Source organism: Wyeomyia smithii, chromosome 1, assembly GCF_029784165.1.
Source record: "Wyeomyia smithii strain HCP4-BCI-WySm-NY-G18 chromosome 1, ASM2978416v1, whole genome shotgun sequence".
Taxonomy (NCBI): domain Eukaryota; kingdom Metazoa; phylum Arthropoda; class Insecta; order Diptera; family Culicidae; genus Wyeomyia; species Wyeomyia smithii.
The window spans coordinates 124992950-125012052 of NC_073694.1; the positions used below are offsets into that span (position 1 = coordinate 124992950).

The window sequence follows — 19103 nt, forward strand, 5'->3', positions numbered from 1 at the left end:
AAATGAGGAATATGATTTATGAACAGGGGGACAGACGTATAGCGTCAAATGTACTTCATAAAATTCTAGTTGGGCAGCAGCCTGATGTACAAGGTTTTCGTTTCGATGCACTCGTATCGAATAAAATAGTTGAAAATGTTATTGAAAAATATTGGAGTAAACTGATGTCCTGGTCGACCTGGCTGGGTAGTATAACTTCCACATTCATTGGGATATACATGATTGGAAGGATACTTAAGTTTACAGTTGACACAATAATGCATGGACGTATATTGTATGATATATACGGTCTTGGATGGCAGTTAATCGCATCATTTTGGGACTCTCTCACAAACTTTCTATCTCACCGAAATTCTATGAAAAGAACAGCTCAGAAAGATGATACACTAGAAAAGGGATTGAGTATTAAGGAACTACAAGAAAAGACGGAAACGGAGAGTGCTCCCAGGAGATATTTGTATCCAAAGGTACAACAGTTAAATGAGTGAACCTAGGACGATTTACGGGGTCCGGGATGTCGCTCCGTAAGCGATAATTTTACAATTGAACAATTTAGTGTCGCTTAGAAGCGAGAGAAAATATAAGATCGCATAGCAACAGACCATAAGACACGATCGAGCTGACTAGGAGCATGCTAGATCCGCGCGAGACCTCTAGAATAGAGTTATGAAAAGGAACGTGAAAACGGTCTTAGTTAGGACTTTAGGATAAGCCACTCCCATGTGAAGGGACCAAGGCGCATTAAAAGTTTACTTTCTCTTTTTAACGTTAGGACTTAATAGAAGAATGAACAACATTTGTAATGTGTTCAATGAAAGGACCCGTTAGAGCCAGAAGGAAAATAAATAAATTTTCTCTAATTTTAATGGACACTCTGGCATCTTAAGGGATAGTTATAGATAAGGATTTTTTCGAATAGTTATAGATCGCGTGTGTAACTTGTAGTGTTAAGATGACTTTTGTTAATTTTTGTTCAATAAAGTTAAGTTTTCCTCCAGTACAACAAAGTGTTCTCCTTCAAAAGCCAATTTCAAAGTACGACATTAGTCGGAAAATCGACTTTGGCAATTTTAACAACAACTTCTAGAAAAAGAAGTTTCAACATCGTTTTGAAGCAGGAAAGCATTTTGAGCAACCAGTATTATTACGACAAGAGCGGAATCGCGGAAGAAATCAGCCAATTGGATTACTCGTTAGTTAGAAACACTGAGGAACTCGGTATCAGCGTATCGAGAATACGTAAGAACAACAGAAGAAAGAACAATAAAAATCCAAAGTTTTGGTGGTCGCCAGAAGTCGACTTGGCAGGAGAAAACGGCAGCAAGAAGGGAGTTTAATCGCGTCTCGAGTCAAAAAAATTTGTTAGAGTTCAAGCGTAAGGCGGCCTTATTCCAAAGAAAAAAACGAGAAGAGATTCGAACAAAATTTGAGCAATTCCCAGAAGAAGTCGGACCTTTTACTAGTACGAAAGAACTCTGGTATAAGATCGGAAAACTAACAGGCAAACGAGTTTTTAAAAAAGAAAGTAACATTTTGTACGAAGACGAGGCGAAAGCACAAACATTTCTAGATGTTCAATTTGGAAAACACGATCCCAAACCCCTAGACTTACCAATGCCGTTTGTTACGGATAACCTGTTGAATATTACAAACTGGACACGTATACTTTCCTCAAAAAAGAAAAACTCAGCCCCTGGAGATGATGCCGTAACCTACGAAACACTGAATCTTCTACAACCTGAAGTGGTAAAGATGATAATTGAAGAGTTAAACGGAATGTGGAAAAGAAGCTGTTTGGCCGACCACCTTAAGGAAATAAAAGTGGTTGCCATACCGAAACATGGAAGGGATCAGAATCTTCCTGAGAATAAAAGGCCTATTTCGTTAGTTCCAACTCTTACGAAAATAGCGAATACTGCAGTTTTGGAACGATAACAAGAGTTTCTCCATAAAAATAATATTTTGCCACCGACTTCATTCGGTTTTCGCAAGAATTTATCCACTCAGACTTGCATATCTTATGTGACTAACTGGATAAAGCAGAGCAAACGAGAAAAGTAGGTCACTGCTATGATATGCATAGATCTCAGTAACGCGTTTAACGCGATTCAAGTAAACACGCTGGAAAAAATTCTACTAGAAATCCAAGTCCCGCCTGATATAGTAATGTGGATCCTCTCATTCCTCCAAAACAGACAGATAGTTCTACATATGAGAAATAAAACCATCACGCGTACCATTACAAATGGAATTCCGCAAGGAGATGTAAGTAATGCTCGAATGGTTACGAGTATTATAAAAAAAATATTTATTCACGTTTAAGACCGATTACAATAGAACGCACGCTTAAGACTGCCTCGATATTCCTATCGCTAAACCTTTTATTAACTAAATCTACCTAGTCAGCACAACCAATATCGTTCGATGGGTCCTCCACGTTGGTACTCGTTGGTCGTGTCTACGTTGCCTTCCTGGGTTGTTGCTACGCTGGATTCTTCCTGGCTCATCATTTCTACGGTGCATCGATCGTTGCGTCCGATCGATGGGGCAAGTTGGCGTTGGTCGTCTCGATGTAGTTACCCTGGCTGTTGCTACGCTGGTTTCTCCTGGCTCATCAATTTCCTGGCGCATCGGTTGCTGTGGTCGATCGATGCGGCGTGTTGGCATGGTCGGCTGGGCTCGTCTTTTCATAACGTCTCCCCCCATAAGTATCAAGCGTCCTCGTTTGATGTTTAAGGACCTCGGATAATGGCGTCATGGTGTGGACTCCATTGCTTCCGTGCTTAGGCGTATCTTCATTTGTCTTAGCCGTCCCGTCTATTTCTCCTATATGTTTGGGGGTAAGAAGTTCTGGTAGCTTGGTGTGATTTTCCTTGCTCACCCTCGCATGTATTTTTCTGTAGAAAAATGCAATGAAGAAACAAAAAAAGGTTAGTGCGAGGAGGATGACACCTCCATATGTTACCCGTTTTTGTGTATGGTTTAGAGATATTTGAATCTAGCTGAGTTCTTCTAGGTTCAGGATCCGAAGCATAAAGTTTTCTTCGTCATCTTTTGAGTAAGATGTGTTTTGTAGAGGTTTGCTGTAGATTGGAACCAGATACTCGTTTTGTTGAACTACGTCAAGCCTTCCAGAGAATGTAAGGTTGCGAATTCTAATGGTACAGTTTTCGGTTTCTACAATGGTGGCATCCCGTACCATCTTCGAGTTTCCACAAGAGTCTCTTACTTCAGTGTTTTCGGAGGTATCGATCAGGATAACGCCTTTTACAATTTCATTGACTTGGAATGCTTGTTTCGTCTTTACAAGCGGGCATGTTGGTGTTTGATGGGTTAAAATTTTGTAGATACATTCGTCTTCCACCAAGTTGTAACCCTCGCATATGTCGCATTTTGATGTTTGGGAGTAAATTAGATCGCCATGCTTAGTAACCAGGTTGATATGAGTGTCGATTCGTGTTTCGTTGATTTTCAAGGTATGAAGTTCCAAAAGGTCGTACGTCTTCTCGTCTAGAATTGGTGTCTTGATGAGTATAACTGCTTGTCCTTTGCTGATGCCGATACTAGCTGTGCTGTACTGAAAAATTTCGTCTAAATAATTCAATTTAAGGTTTTGGTTTACAAGTTTATCGAAAATGTACATTTTCTCTTCTACTGAAAGAATATTTTTGTTTAACAAGCCTATTCTAGAAAATTCTATCTGTTCCTCGATGTTCTCTAAAATATGAATAATTTTATCTGTATTCCAAATAAGGTTAATGAATTCTAAATCTGATCTCAAGCCTTGTACTGAATTATATTCTTTTGATATTTTGGAGCTGATTTTTCCAAGTGCATCTGTAATGTTGTTGATTTTGTCTTTAAAAGTTCATTGATTTGAATTTGTCGGACTTGGTTGCGGACTAATTTGTTTTCTTGTGTTTGCAATTCTCCTAAGCTTTTATGTATGATTTCGGGATCATCATTATCTGGGTTCCCTGCAATGATTTTAATAGCCGTTCCTAGTGCATTTATTAGTGCTCTTTTTGTTCTGTGTGTATTTAAACTCCTAAGTTTTCCGTTGGCTACTTTAATTTTTTCTACAAGAGTTTGTTCTAAGTGTTCAATTGTTTTGAATGACTGGGTAATTTTTTCTATATATTTTACGTTGTCTTCTAGCGACCTAAGATTGATTTTGTGTAATGTCCTGTCATATCCAGTTTTGATCCTTGCTGTTTTGATTTTGAATGCAACCAGTCCATTGCTGTTGGGAATTTCTTTGTATGTGGTAGCATTAATTGTGTGGATGAAAATTATTCTGAAAGGAAAAAGGGATGGTTTAAATGTTTAGTTTTTAATTCGGTTTTTATGGATTTTAATATCGTTTGCATCAGTAAAAGTGAATTCATCATTGGATTTAACAGTTGCAATTTTATAAAGGTTTTGATCTTTGGTTTGTCTTTGACCAATTTTTATGTATTTTTTATCATTTATATTTAAAGTTTTTGGTGTTTCATTTTTATCAAATTTATTCTCGTTATTGAGTTCAACTTTTATCGCGGATTGAATTTTATCAAAATTTCTTGCGATTTCCTCGCTATTTGTAATATTTGTTTTGTTAAAGACTACATCGCGTGGTTTTTGATTAATTGCCGAATGAAAAGTATTGTTGTAAATGTCGGTTAAAATATTCATTATTTCGTTTAATGCCAAATCTTTGTACTTCGCGTGTAAAGTTCTGTACAGCTCAATCAAGGTTGAGTGAAACCTTTCAACAATGCCATTCGATTCGGAGGAACTAGCGTGATGAACGACTATTCCTAAATCGTTTAGGAATCCGATAAAATCAATGGATTTAAAGGAAGGTTCTTGATCGCACACAATCGTTACAGGTCTTCCAAACTGTCTAATGTGATCCGTTATTGCTTTTTTCATGTCAATAATGGTTCTTGTTTCGAGTGCAATTATATTCGCGAATTTGGAAAATGAATCAACGATTGTGAGCCATTTATGACCTTTCATGAAAAAGACGTCTATATGGATTCTGTCAAAAACAGTTTCACCAAAGGTACTTCTTTGTATCAGTTTTGGAGGTTTTCTGTCATATTTGCTACGTTTGCAAATATCACAGGATGTGATAAAAATTTTCAGCTTCCTTTCAAGCTCGGGAAAGAAGTATTTTTGGAGAATCTGTTTCTTATTTTCCTTTATCCCCCTGTGACCAAATTCGTGGACTTGTTCGATAAGTTCATCTTGCTCGGTATCTAGACGGATGTCTTCTAGCAGCTTCTCTGAAATAAATACTTTGAAAATTTTATTAGTGGAAAAATGTGTTTTATAGGTTTCTTGAATTAATTGTAGCAGTGAAACTGGAGCTTTTATGCAGTTAACTCCTTTGGGGTTCAGATAGTTTTTGAAGATGTTCACAATATCAACCTCTGTATATTGAGGTCTAGCAATTGTATATCTGTGATATTTTGTGAAAACCTCTTCATGAAGATCGGTATCTATATTGCCAATTTTAAAGATCAATTGCGTTTTGAACAGATTAATTGGTCTTTCCGTGCAACTTATAAAGTAGTCATCGCTAGTGTCCGCTGAGTGGACCGTTTCTAAGTCGTCGCTTGAGGTATTAACGTTGACTTCTTCGTTTGTTTCGGTTCTAATTCTTGATAGTGCGTCTGCAATGACGTTCTGTTTGCCCGGTTTATATTCGATTTCATAATCGAATTCTCCTAGGTTTAACTTCCATCTCACTATCTTGTCATTTGTGTTCGTAAGGGAATAGATTAATGGTTTGTGATCTGTCACCAACTTGAATTTTCGTCCGTATAGGTACGGTTTAAAATGCTTTACCGCCCATACAATGGCTAATAGTTCTTTTTCTGTTGTGCTATATCTCTCTTCAGTTTTATTTAATGTCCTTGATGCGTATGCTACTGGACGATCTTTTCCAGGTGTGCCCTGCGAAAGAACAGCTCCAATTGCGTAATCGCTTGCATCGGTTGTCAAAATAAAATCTTTGGAGAAGTCCGGATACATAAGTATCGGGTCCCTTATTAATATTTGTTTACATCTCTGAAAACATTCGTTGATTTCAGGAGTGATTTCGAATTCTTTATCTTTTCTTAACAGGCTCGTCAAAGGCTTTACTAGTTTGGCGAAATCTTTGATGAATCTCCTGTAATATCCTAAGGTTCCGAGGAACTGTCTAACCTCTTTTTCATTCTTAGGTATTGGCCACGATCTGATACTTTTAATTTTATCCTCGTTTGGCCGTACTCAGTCTTCTGAAACGGTGTGTCCTAAAAATTGAACCTCCTTTCTAAAGAATTCGCATTTGTCTAATTGAATCTTTAGTCCAGCGTCTTTAAGTCGTTTTAAAATCATATCCAGATGTTTTTTATGCTCCTGGAGAGAACTAGAGAATATTATTATATCGTCCATATAGACGAAACAACACACTCCGATAAGATCTCTCAAGATACAGTCCATAACGCGTTGGAATGTAGCCGGAGCATTTTTAAGACCGAACGGCATTCTGGTAAATTCGTATTTTCCTGAATTTACTGAGAAAGCGGTCTTTTCGGTATCTTCCCCTGAAAGTTGTATCTGGTGGAATCCGGAAACCAGGTCAACTGTCGAAAAGTAACAGGCTCTTCCCAATTTGTCCAGTATATCTGTGATATCTGGTATTGGGTACTTGTCATTGATCGTTTTTTCGTTCAGTTTTCGATAGTCGATTACCAAACGGAATTTTTTTACACCTGAGGCATCTGCTTTTTTCGGTACGACCCATACCGGGGCAGTGTATGGAGAGATAGACTCCTTAATGATACCATCGTTCAGCATTTTCCTCACTTGCTTCTGAATTTCAGCTTCAAATATTTGTGGGCATTTATATGACTTTACATGAATTGGTATGTTATCAGTCGTTCGTATGCTATGTTTGATTTTGTGTGTAAAAGTTAGTTTTTCAGATTCTTCATACAAAACGTCTCTATTTTTGTTGATTACTTCTTTAAGAGCATCTTTTTCTAGTTCATTCATGTGTTTGTCTCGAATGTTGTAGTTGATTTTCTTCGATGCGATGTCTGCATCAGGTAACTTGATAATTTCACATTTTTCAGTTTTAGCTTGAAGTTGGTTTATGTTGATTTCTATTGGGGACTTGGTATGATTTTGCACTGCTATGAAGGCTAAATTATTCTCACTCTTATAGAGGCCTGGTAATATGGTGAAGTTTTCGTGGTGCTTTTCTTCTTTAATGAGAAAATCTCCGTCTTTTTTTTTTTTAATCTTTACAAATTGGAATTCCTGTTCTGTTATATTTATTCTGTGATTATCTGGGAATCTCTTTTTCATCTGAATGGTCTTTCTCCCGATTTTTAATGTGTTTTTGCGAATGTCAATTTGAGCGTTCAAGTCTCTTAACGACTCATAACCAATCAATCCATCAAAGAAGTTGTGAAATTTAAAGATGAAAAACTTCAATTTCTTGTTGATTTGAAACGGGTCGAAAGAGGCCGATCTGTTTATTGAGTGGGTTCCTTTTATGTTCGTCACCTTAATTCCCTTTTCGGTTTTGCAGTTTTCTATATTGACGTGGTCTGGTGAAAGATAGTTTTTGTTCGCACCTGTATCGACCAAAAATTTCATTTCACCTTTCGACGTTGGAATTGTAATATAGGGTATGAAGTTGTTGTTATTCTTTACCTTTTTGCTTTTAGTGCTTCGCTCACCTGAAAATTTAGCTCGTCGTCGACGAAGTAGTCATCGTCATCCGACTCTAGAACGGATTCCTCCAGCTGATTTGAGGTGTCAGGTTTTTCCTCAAGTTTGCTTTCGCGTTCTGTTTTATTGTCGTGGTTATTCACCTCGACACGAGATTTCGCCGTCCTCATGGAGACGTCATCGTCCGATGGTGAGCTTCTCGTTTTAAATTTTCCCGACCCATATGTTTTTGAATGGTTTGGGTTGTTGGAATTGGAGTTGGCAGGTTTCGCATTAAGCGAGTTGCCGTTGTTGTTGTAATTGTTTTGTTTCGCCTGTCTATTATGAAAACTTTGTTTGTCCATGTTATCTATTGTCGGCTTCTTATTTAGCGTACGTCTGTATGCTGCATTCGCATACTGCGTAGTGATGGCGTAGGCTTCCTCTAAAGATTCTGGCCTGTAGCTTCTCACGTGCATTGAAAGGTCATCTGTTAAGCCATCAATAAACCTGGTAAGCGTCATAAGACTAACGAGGTTGTTAATTGCTTTTGTTGAATGTCTGTAATCATCCATCGTCGCTGCCGTGGATTTAATGGCAGTGTCGATGGTCTTGATTTTATTGTAGTACTCTGGCAAACTTTTCTTGCCCTGATTTATGTAGAATAGCGACTGGATATGAGACGTGAGATCACGTCTATCTCCAAAAGAATTTAGGATGACATCTTTAATGTCGATCCAATTGTTAGGGTTACCCGCGGCAATCAGGATTTCCTTTGCCTCCCCTATGATTTTGTTCTTAACTGCTCTAACGAGTTGAGAGTATACTGCCTGGCCACGATACCGTTCGAACAAACCGAGTGTGTTCTCAGCGTCTTCGAGCCATGCACTCGTTTCTTTTTTATTACCGTTAAAAGTTGGTAAGTTTTTAATCGGATCGGGTGTCTGAAATTGCAGGAATGGATCATCTGCTTTGGCTTTCATTTGCCTAATGGTTGAAACAAGATCCTGCTGGGTGTCAGTCAGGTTTCTAATATGTTGAAGCAATTGCTCCACTGTTATTTCTTGTTGTTGCACCTGTGGTGGTGCATTTTGATGGTCTCCTAACTCGTCCAGTTCTGGTGCTGGCATCAGTGCTTTGTAAAGGATCGCAAGTTGACTGTTAAAACACGAATGCGATCGCCTTCCGCAGTCAGCTTGTCTGCTCGGCATAGTACAGCGATCGCCCGGAGAAAGAGCAGTCAAAGTGGAATTGAACATTTTTTTAGTTCCTAGGTGGCGGTCATTCGCTATAGCAGCGCTCGTTTATTTCGTTCAATCTTTCATTATGTATACGTTCAAGGCACAAAGTGAATGGGGCAGCTGGTACCATTTCAACAGCTTCGCTGAGTTGCGGGCCAGCGAAGACGGCACCGAAGGCGGAAAGTTAAGAATGAAATAATTTTCGGTCGCTTGCGCGGCAATTAACACATGTGATTTGCTATTTCCTAATTGTGTGCTATGCATCTGAGGTGGATGGCCTTCGAAGGTGTAAAAGAAATCATATTTTCTAATCAATATTTTGTACTGTAAAACGGGGTATCATTGATCAGCGGGGTAACATTGATCAGTTTTACCCTTCTCATGAATAGTTGAAATATAACTGCCCCGTGATTACTTTTGCTAAATTTGAGTAAAACATCTTAGTCTTGTGTCATTCGAGATCTGAACAATATTGCATTGTTTGAAATTTTTTATTGTTTTGATATCCAAATTTAAAATTCAATTCTACCGTTATATTTCTTACTCTCAGTAAGTGCCAAAAAAGCACGTTATACTAGTCGAATATTAAACATTTCGTATTCATTGACACGTTTTCCAGATCCGTTATCTAATTTTCTCAATCAACTAGAGAAAAATTTTTGGAAATTTATTACATTTACAGTTAATTAATTCATGTATGTTAAGAAAGTCCAGTTTTATGCTCTAACCAAGACATCATCCTGGCCTACGCCGTGTTTGGAAAGGCCTTGCATATATGATCAACATACGTTTTCTGCAACGATTGCAGACTTACTTTTACTTTTTTACGCGGTTGGTTGTACTGCGTTGAAAAAATCCGCGTATAAAAAAACCACGTAATTTTAAAAAATCTCTTGAAAAAACTCCATTCAATAATAAGATCCGATTAAAAATAATGGCACGTAAGTAAATATAAACTTGAAAAATGATTTAAAAATGGTAACGAAACACACAAAATAAGTTTTAGTGCTTCTAAAATGAAAATTCATTGAAGAACATGACAATAACTTTTTTATAATAATTTTGCTACATGTTTAAGCTTTCGTTTCTTAAACGGAAGTAAATCGCAACGGCCCTGACTCGTATCGTTGTAAAATTATTAATGTATTTTTGTTTCTTCTTCCCGAATCAACAGAAATTGCCTGTTTTTTGATAATAACAGCAAATATATCAAAAATATGCATTATTTAGATTAATAAAACAGAATATCTTATTGTCATGAACCATACGATTGATTTTTACTTTATTGCATTTACTTATACTAAACTTATGTCGCGTAAAAATAATCGTCACTGTGCCACAGCGATTTATAACTTCTTAAGTGATCTAGTGTAGGTTGTAGGTCTTGTTGAGTATAACATTCGCCCATACTAGAAATTTTACAAACACCCTCAAATTCTGAAGTTAGGGTCAAAATACGGTTTTTTGGACCTCAGCGCATATAATATTTTTTAACTCAGTCATTTATCAACCGATTTCTAATATTTAAGCAGTTTTACAAAGGGGACAAATAGAGCTTTCAAAATATATACAGGTTTTTACTAATATCAATAAAACATGTTGAGTTAATTGAGTTTAAATATAAGTTTTTAGATTTTTCAACGCAGTTTTTCGACTTTATTTGAAATTTGCCGTCTATTGTTTTAAGAAATATACCACAATTATACTATAATTTTGAAAGTATATTCACTTTCGAATCAAATGAAAGTAGTTTTGTGAAAATCGGTTGATATTTGGCTTAGTTACATATTATTTTAGAAAACCAGTATTTTTGGCTTCTATCGCTACAAATGATAAAAAAATGCAAGAACTTTTGATATGATTTAGTGTGGGTTATAGTTTTAGTCAAGTGTTACCTGCGCGTTTACTTCAAGTTTTTCAAAAAACCCCAAATTTTGGAAAGGCGAAAAATAGAAATTTTGATATACATAAATATGTTTGAAGAGTTTACCTATATGTGATGAATAGTTCTAAAATAAATAAGATGATTTATAATTAATAAAATAAGATGATTCATATTTTTCTTAAATTTTACCTATATGTGATAAATAGTATGTTACACTCAACAAGACCTATAACCTACACTAGGTTACTTCAGAAGTTCTCGCATTTTTTTTTTCATTTGTAGCACAGTGTAATCCGCGTTAACCGCGTAAAAATAATCCGCGTTATTGTAAAAAATCGCGTAAAAAAAGTCGCGTATAAAAAAAACCGCGTAAAAAAGTCCCCAGTGTACTCGCGAAAAAGTGAAAAAAACTAATCAATGTTACCCCGTTTTACGGTATATACCTACCTTTTTGAGTTGTTGCGAGCACGAATGGTGATTTTACTTTAAATGCTGTTAATCAATATACTCCGATAACTTATTTTGATTTTTGAATTTCATAGATTCAAGTGCACTAATGCAGTGCAGACCATGTAACAAAACGAGACGATCAAAAGAATTGGAATTTTGTATTAAAACGTAATTGTATTTGGATACGACGGCCATGTAGCATATACCACTTTCACTCTATGAAAAAACAACGGATACAAAAGTTGCGAGCGATTTATTAAAAATATATATATATTTAAAACTTATTCCAACCACAAATCGTATTTTTGACAACAACGCGAATGTTAAGCATCTTTTCGGAATTCTCTCGCTACGCCTCAAACGTAAGAATGCTTTAGACTGATTGACTGTTTTTTCGGTCGATCATGAACATAAAAGAAAAACGGAATGGTAATGCAGACAGAACGTTGTACGAAGTTTCCCGAACGGCCTTGAATACCGAGGCCGTGCTCCTTTTGCGGAAACAACTCACGCAGCCCGTTGCATATTCGTGAATGTTGAAGTCTGATTGACTGTTTTTTCGGACGATCATGAACGCAAACGAAAAATGGTATGTGAATGCCGGTATGACGGACATGAAAGACAAAGCGGCGGTCCTTTTGCGGAAGCAAAGGTTGCACGCAGCTCGTTCCATATTCGTTCTGCTTTAAACCGTTCTTTGAAATTGAACATGCTGCAGATACAAGTTGAAAATGAGCGAAGGATCGCACAAAAAGGAAAGCATGTCACTGAACGCGAAAACGTTCAAGCGTCTTTTTAAAAAAGGATTTTTCAAAGCTCTGGCTGGCATGAGGTCTGGGGAGATCATAAGTTCACGCTCCATTTTAAATGAAGTGAGATTTGTTTGTTCACTTGTTATGGGAACTAAACAATATGCGAACCAGTTTTAAGTTAGATATGCGCTCACACTTGCACTAGCTTCACAAATTTATTTTGAGTTTCACACACTTCGTTGTGATATGTGGTATTCAATCGGCAACTAGTCTCGATGAAAAGTGACGATTGAATTATGTTTAGATTTAGTTTAAGAGTGTTTTACTTACAGAAATGCTTTCAGCATCATCTGGAGTCTCAAGTATGGTCCTCTGGTAGGTTGTAGGTAGATGTGTGTGGGTCCTTCCGTCGCTCCGAATCACGCAAACTGAGTGATATGCGCTCACCAGTGGCTTCGCCGATGATCCGGTTATTCTCGATGAATGTTGCTCGGGTTGGGCTTTCGTGAGGTGCTCTGTTTCCAAGCGCTTTTATTTGTTAAAACTGCGCTTATTTTCACTAAGTGCAGCTTCTATTTGCGATATCACTTGATAGTCACTTTTGGTTTGTTTAACTAAGTCCTAATTTTCACTTGGACTTGTATTTTTTCCGGTTCACTTAGCACTGCTTTTTCCGCACTAAGTCTTTTCCTTAATTCGCACTTAGGAAATTTAGCGTTTCACTACTTCCACGCACTTGCCGTCGACTGCGCCAGTAATGCTCGAATGGTTACGAGTATTATAAAAAAAATATTTATTCACGTTTAAGACCGATTACAATAGAACGCACGCTTAAGACTGCCTCGATATTCCTATCGCTAAACCTTTTATTAACTAAATCTACCTAGTCAGCACAACCAATATCGTTCGATGGGTCCTCCACGTTGGTACTCGTTGGTCGTGTCTACGTTGCCTTCCTGGGTTGTTGCTACGCTGGATTCTTCCTGGCTCATCATTTCTACGGTGCATCGATCGTTGCGTCCGATCGATGGGGCAAGTTGGCGTTGGTCGTCTCGATGTAGTTACCCTGGCTGTTGCTACGCTGGTTTCTCCTGGCTCATCAATTTCCTGGCGCATCGGTTGCTGTGGTCGATCGATGCGGCGTGTTGGCATGGTCGGCTGGGCTCGTCTTTTCATAACGTGTATTATCTCCAACATTGTTTAATACGTATACTTTGGCGTTGCATGATATAAAGAAAGACGGTGTTGTACTTGTTCAATATGCGGACGATTTTGGGGTTATGGTGAAGCGAAAAATTTAGAAGATCTCAACAAAGTGGCTCAAGAATATATAGACGAATTTATAGCCGTTGCCGAGATGCTAAACTTCAAATTAATGCTGAAAAGACTAAAACTCTACTTTTTCAGAACAACGACAAACATCTTAAGATTCAAATTAATGGAACGGATATCGAATCAGTAAGAAATCACAAGTATCTCGGAATAATAAGAGATCGCTATTTAAGCTTTGGCGCACACACAAGACAGATAAGAACAAACATTCAAGATAGATTGAACATGATAAAAGTGCTCAGTGGTATCAAAACTGGGGCTCATCCAGACACAGTAGCCAAAATATATATAAATCAATTTTTCGCAGTGTATTGGAATATGGCAGTGTAGTGCATTGTAACGCGAAGGAAAGCAACCATAAGATGTTGACTATAGTGAACAACCAGTGCCTAAGAAAAATAACGGGCACGACGCGCTCCACGCCGCTGAACGTACTGACAGCACTAAGTGGTCAAGAACCATTACATCTCAGGCAAGAATATGTTGCGGCTAGAGAAATCATACGCTGTTGCGCTAGAGATAGTATCGTCGCACACCAATTAGTGCATATAAATCCCCCAGCGAATGAAAACGATTTAGAGAGTTTTTCTTTTATGGAGCGGCTCTACTGCAAACATGAGGACACCTTTGACAACATAACTACGGATAAACGGTTGTACACGGTAGGTAGAGTTGGAATCGCTTCTTGCATAGAGGGATTACTCAGCTCTAAAGTCAACACAAATCCCATGAAACTCAAGCAAATGGCACTGTTCACTATGAATGGGACTCATAGAGGACGAGGGCGCATTTTTACAGATGCGTCGAAAGAAAATACAGTATGTGGCATAGGTGTTTTCATTGAAAGTACCCGTCAGAGGTTTCACTATCGCTTGAAGAACGAGACAAGCATCACGTCAGCAGAGCTTACAGCGATAAAAAAGGCGACCTCGTTAGTAGACGAGTTTCATCTAGAGAATTTTGTCATCTACACCGACTCGAAATCAGCTTGTGTAATGCTAGAGAGCACACGAGATAGCAACCATGGCGAAGACATACTAATCGACATATTAAAAATCTGTGCGAAATGGAACATTTTCATCCAGTGGATTCCGAGTCATGTGGCAATACAGGGGAACGACATCGCAGACCTTTTAGCTAAAAAAGGTTTAACATCAGACAATATTTTGGAGAACAAATTTTTGGTGAGTGATGCATTCATGTTTTTCAAACAGCTACTAGCAAAAAACGCCACAGAATGGTATAAATCATATTCGGTGGAGAAGGGAAAAAAATTCTACGATATAAATCGAACTTTCTCAACAACACCCTGGTATAGGAAAAAAGTGATGAATGGTCAGGACATAAGGCTCATAAACAGACTTATATCTGGACATGATTACTCACGATATTGGCTAGCCCGCATGAAAATTGTTTCTGACCCCGATTGTGATCTCTGCGAAGAAGCAGAGACTGCAGAACACAGTATACTGCATTGTATGAAGTATTGCATTCGAAGAATGGACTACAGCTTCGACAACAAATACAGATCACTAGCTGAAATATTCACTAACGGTGATATTGACACCTACAAGAAAATAGCTAAATTCGTGAGGAAAAATAAACTAAATATTTGATGGATTTGAACACTCTAGAACAAAGTACAGCAGGGCATATAGTCGATGCGACTGGCCCTCCCAATAGAGCTGTCACGAGACGGCTCAAAAAGAATTAAGAAGAAGAAGAAGAAGAAAGTGTTTCGCACATGACAATCACTGTGATGAAACAGTGGGGCAGATTCAAGTGCAATCCACTTGAAAGGGATGTTGGAATCATACGTAAATGAAGTGCGGCTCATTGATGTAAGTTGATGAGTGCGACAACTTGAAACGAAAGTGAAAATTTATTGAATTCGATGAAAAAAATTCTACAAATGGTCGGTGTTAAGTCAGACCGGACCAAGTCGCAAAACTGGAAAAAACGAGTTAACGATAGTATTGGATGTAGGTTTTCTTAAGCTACATCACACAACAATCAGATTTTATTTATTTCTAAAACAGCAGAAATAGCAGCATGATTTTTGTCTGCATGACCAATGAAAAGCGATTACAGTGTTCAGTCAGAACGGACCAAGTGTTTATTTTCAAGGAGACTGCCTTCGGTCAGCTATTGATAAAAGCGAACGAACGGAAGAATTTTCAAGCGTTTTTCCGGATTTCTCTGTATCAGAGAACTCTTTCACTCACCCCCCCATCGGAATCTGTAAAGTTTCACGCACTACCGGGGTTTTGAATGTGTTTTTGGACCGTTTATTGCTGTCACTAACATGACCTGATATCATGTCTTATAGTGTGCAGAAAAAGTGAACCATGTGTTAAGCAGAAAAAAGTTTAAATTATCGGAATTCACAGCATCGGTTTGAAGTCAATATAAATGCATTTCAAAACTATCAGGCAACTTATCGGAATGCTTCTTTGCCCGTTAGTCAACAAAGTATACTTTACCAGTAAATGAGGAAAGTGTACATGGTCCACTCTGATTGAACACGTAATTGAAAAACGTTAGTCATTTGTGTGGGTGACACAACATTCCATAATTTCAGAAAGAAGTTCAAGTTACAGTAGTTATACTGACTTAAAACTTGATAATTTTACCACTGAATTATATCCTTAGGGGGTTGAAATAAGTTGTAAGTGTATGTTTGTTACTGTTTGATTCAAGCTTATTAGATTTATGCCCGTAATGAAATTACGAAGCTAAAGGCAACACAAGCGATTGTTTGGAGAAGACCTTTCATATTAATACAAGAAGAAGCTGACTCGATTGACATTTAAGTGTGTAAAGCATGTTGTCAATATCTATTCAATATTATTTTCTAATCAATAATGAAGAACCTGTGCCAAATTTTCATAAAGCTGTCATTGAAGCACTACATCCAAACGTGACAGAAATTCAAGAACCGAAACACGAGGAAACCATCCAATTCATTATCTATTCTACGGCAATTTTGGCCAAAGTTGCAGAGAAAGTAGATGATTACGAATAACTTAAGTGAGTGAATTAACCATATTTTTGTTCCATTAAAACATTCCGCTCCTACCATTGATTTGTTGAAACAAACACAGTTTAAAGTTTATTCAAACTATTTTCAATAATTGTTGATGTCGCAGAAGCTAACCATGTAGATTAAAAACTTTTTGACTGTTCGACGATCAATGGATTAAAATTATTTGGTCAATTGTTCAGTCATAATGGACCAAGTCATTAATGATTCTTCTTTGATTCAATCAGAATGGACCAGGTACATTTAATCAGTTACAAACCTGTCCTTTTTGAGCTCACGGAACTCCTTTTTTTCAATTGTCACATTGCATGATACAGTTAGAGAGTTACTCCAACTTATAACATCAAAACTGCGCAAAAATATTGAAAAATTTAAAATTCTTGATTGGCGTTGATAACCTGCAACTGGCAGTGCCGCTGAAAGTGAAGGAAGGTAATTCTGCTGGCCCTGTAGTTGCAAAAACTCGACTAGGTTGGTGCGTATACGGTCGACTCCGGGCTGGCATTGACAAAGCGTTCAGCTTTCACGTATGTGAGAGTGTCTCAAACCAGGACCTACATGACGCTATGAAGCAATTTTTTGCAACCGAGGAAGTCAGTGTGGAGCCTAAACCCGGTCTATCAGAAGAAGAAGAGCGAGCACAGATGATTTTGGAGACTACGACAAAACGTGTCGGGGAACGATTCGAAACAGGATTACTGTGGAAGCAAGACAACTTTACTCTACCGAATAGTTACCCTATGGCACTCCGTCGGCTTGAATGCCTTGAGAGGAAAATGAACCGCTGCCCAGATCTGAAGGAAAATCTCCATCGCCAAATTACAGAGTACCAGTCTAAGGGATATGCCCATAAGGCGACCCCAGCAGAACTGACAAATGCTGATCCGCGTAGAATCTGGTATCTTCCGTTGGGCGCAGTAACGAATGCCAAGAAACCTGGTAAAATACGCGTCATTTGGGACGCAGCTGCCACAGTCAATGGCGTCTCATTGAATTCTGTATTACTAAAGGGTCCCGACCAGTTGACTTCGCTTCCCGGTGTTCTCTTTCGATTTCGACGGTTTGAAGTGGCTGTCAGTGCGGATATAAAAGAAATGTTCCACCAGATTCGCATTCGGGAGGCCGATAAACATTCACAGCGTTTTTTATGGCGCTCTACTCCGACAGAGAAACCTGAGGTCTATCTGATGGATGTGGCAACGTTCGGATCCACTTGCTCACCGGCATCGGCACAATACGTGAAAAATCTAAATGCGAAAAACCATTCTAACCAGTTCCCTCGGGCGACGCTCGCTATAACTGATTGCCATTATGTTGACGATTACCTGGACAGTTTTAAGAGCTCGACAGAGGCACAACAAGTGGCAAAGGAAGTGCGTCTGATACATCATAATGGAGGATTCGTTTTGCGTGGGTGGCGCTCGAATAACCGTCATGTGCTAGCAGAATTAGGGGAAGTTGGCACCGCGGCCTGCAAAAGTTTAGTTTCAGCGTATAGTGAACTAATCGAACGAGTCTTAGGGTTGCTTTGGACACCCCACACCGACGAGCTCAGCTTTTCTACGCAAATGAGCACTGAGGTACAGATGTTGCTCTCCAGTGGCTGTCGACCAACAAAGCGGCAGGTATTGAGATGTGTCATGACTCTGTTTGACCCATTAGGGCTGCTCGCTCCGTTTGTTATTAACGGTAAGGTGCTGATACAAAACCTCTGGCGAACCGGGGCAGAATGGGATCAGAAAGTTGACGATGTTTCCTTTGATCTTTGGCGGAAATGGAACCAGATGATCGAGTTCATCAGTACTGTACGAATACCCAGATGTTACTTTAAGCAAGCAACTGCAGCAACGTATAAAGATGCACAAATGCATGTGTTCACCGACGCCAGTGAGAAAGCCTACGCGTGCGCGGTTCATATCAGAGTTGTAACAAAAAACGGAAAGGCGGAGTGTGCTCTACTGGCAGCCAAAGCTAAAGTCGCTCCGGTGAAACCTAAGTCTATTCCTAGGCTTGAGCTTGAGGGCTGCGAACTAGGAACGCGGCTGGCGAGACACGTTTAGGAGCACCACCGCGTTATTATGACCAGACGCTTTTTCTGGACCGATTCGACAACAGCGTTGTCATGGATCCGAGCAGATCCTCGAAATTATCGGCCCTTCGTAGCTCATCGTGTTGGAAAAATCCTAGATTCATCGAATATAACCGAATGGAGATGGGTATCATCAAAACTGAACCCGGCGGACGAAGCAACCAAATGGGGAAAAGGCCCATACTTCAGCGATGGGAGTAAATGGTTTTCGGGGCCAGATTTTCTGCGACTGCCTGAAGAAAGGTGGCCACATACCGTGGAATCTTCCATAGCCACGACGGAAGAATCGAGAGCGTTCACTATGCTTCACACAGCGATTTGCTCTGTTATTCGTTATGAACGATTCAGTCGCTGGGAGAGAATGCACAGAGCCATGGGCTACGCGCTCCGATTTTTGAACAACTCTCGGTCCGATCGCTCGAAGCTCTCGGGACATCTTCAGCAAAACGAACTCAAAACGGCCAGAGATACGATATTCAAGCTAGTGCAGCATGAAGCATATATGGAGGAAGTAATGCTTTTAAAGCAAAACGAATCTGCATTGCCAAACCAACGCACACCGATTCACAAAGACAGTAGCCTCTACCAGTTCATGCCTGTTATGGATGAGCACGGCATG

General features: G+C 38.9%; 1 protein-coding gene across 1 annotated transcript; it reads left to right on the forward strand.

Moving 5' to 3' along the window:
* The first annotated feature begins 15209 nt into the window (after positions 1 to 15209).
* On the forward strand, positions 15210 to 18455 carry LOC129717172 (uncharacterized). The gene is made up of 2 exons (XM_055667017.1): positions 15210 to 15334; positions 16713 to 18455. Exon 2 carries the CDS (start codon positions 16962 to 16964, stop codon positions 18453 to 18455), a length of 1494 nt encoding a protein of 497 aa, XP_055522992.1. The 5' UTR covers positions 15210 to 15334; positions 16713 to 16961.
* Positions 18456 to 19103: the final 648 nt, after the last annotated feature.

Excerpts from the sequence above, each read along its gene's own strand:
- LOC129717172 (XM_055667017.1), top strand. The coding sequence starts at position 16,962 with ATGAAGCAATTTTTTGCAACCGAGGAAGTCAGTGTGGAGCCTAAACCC.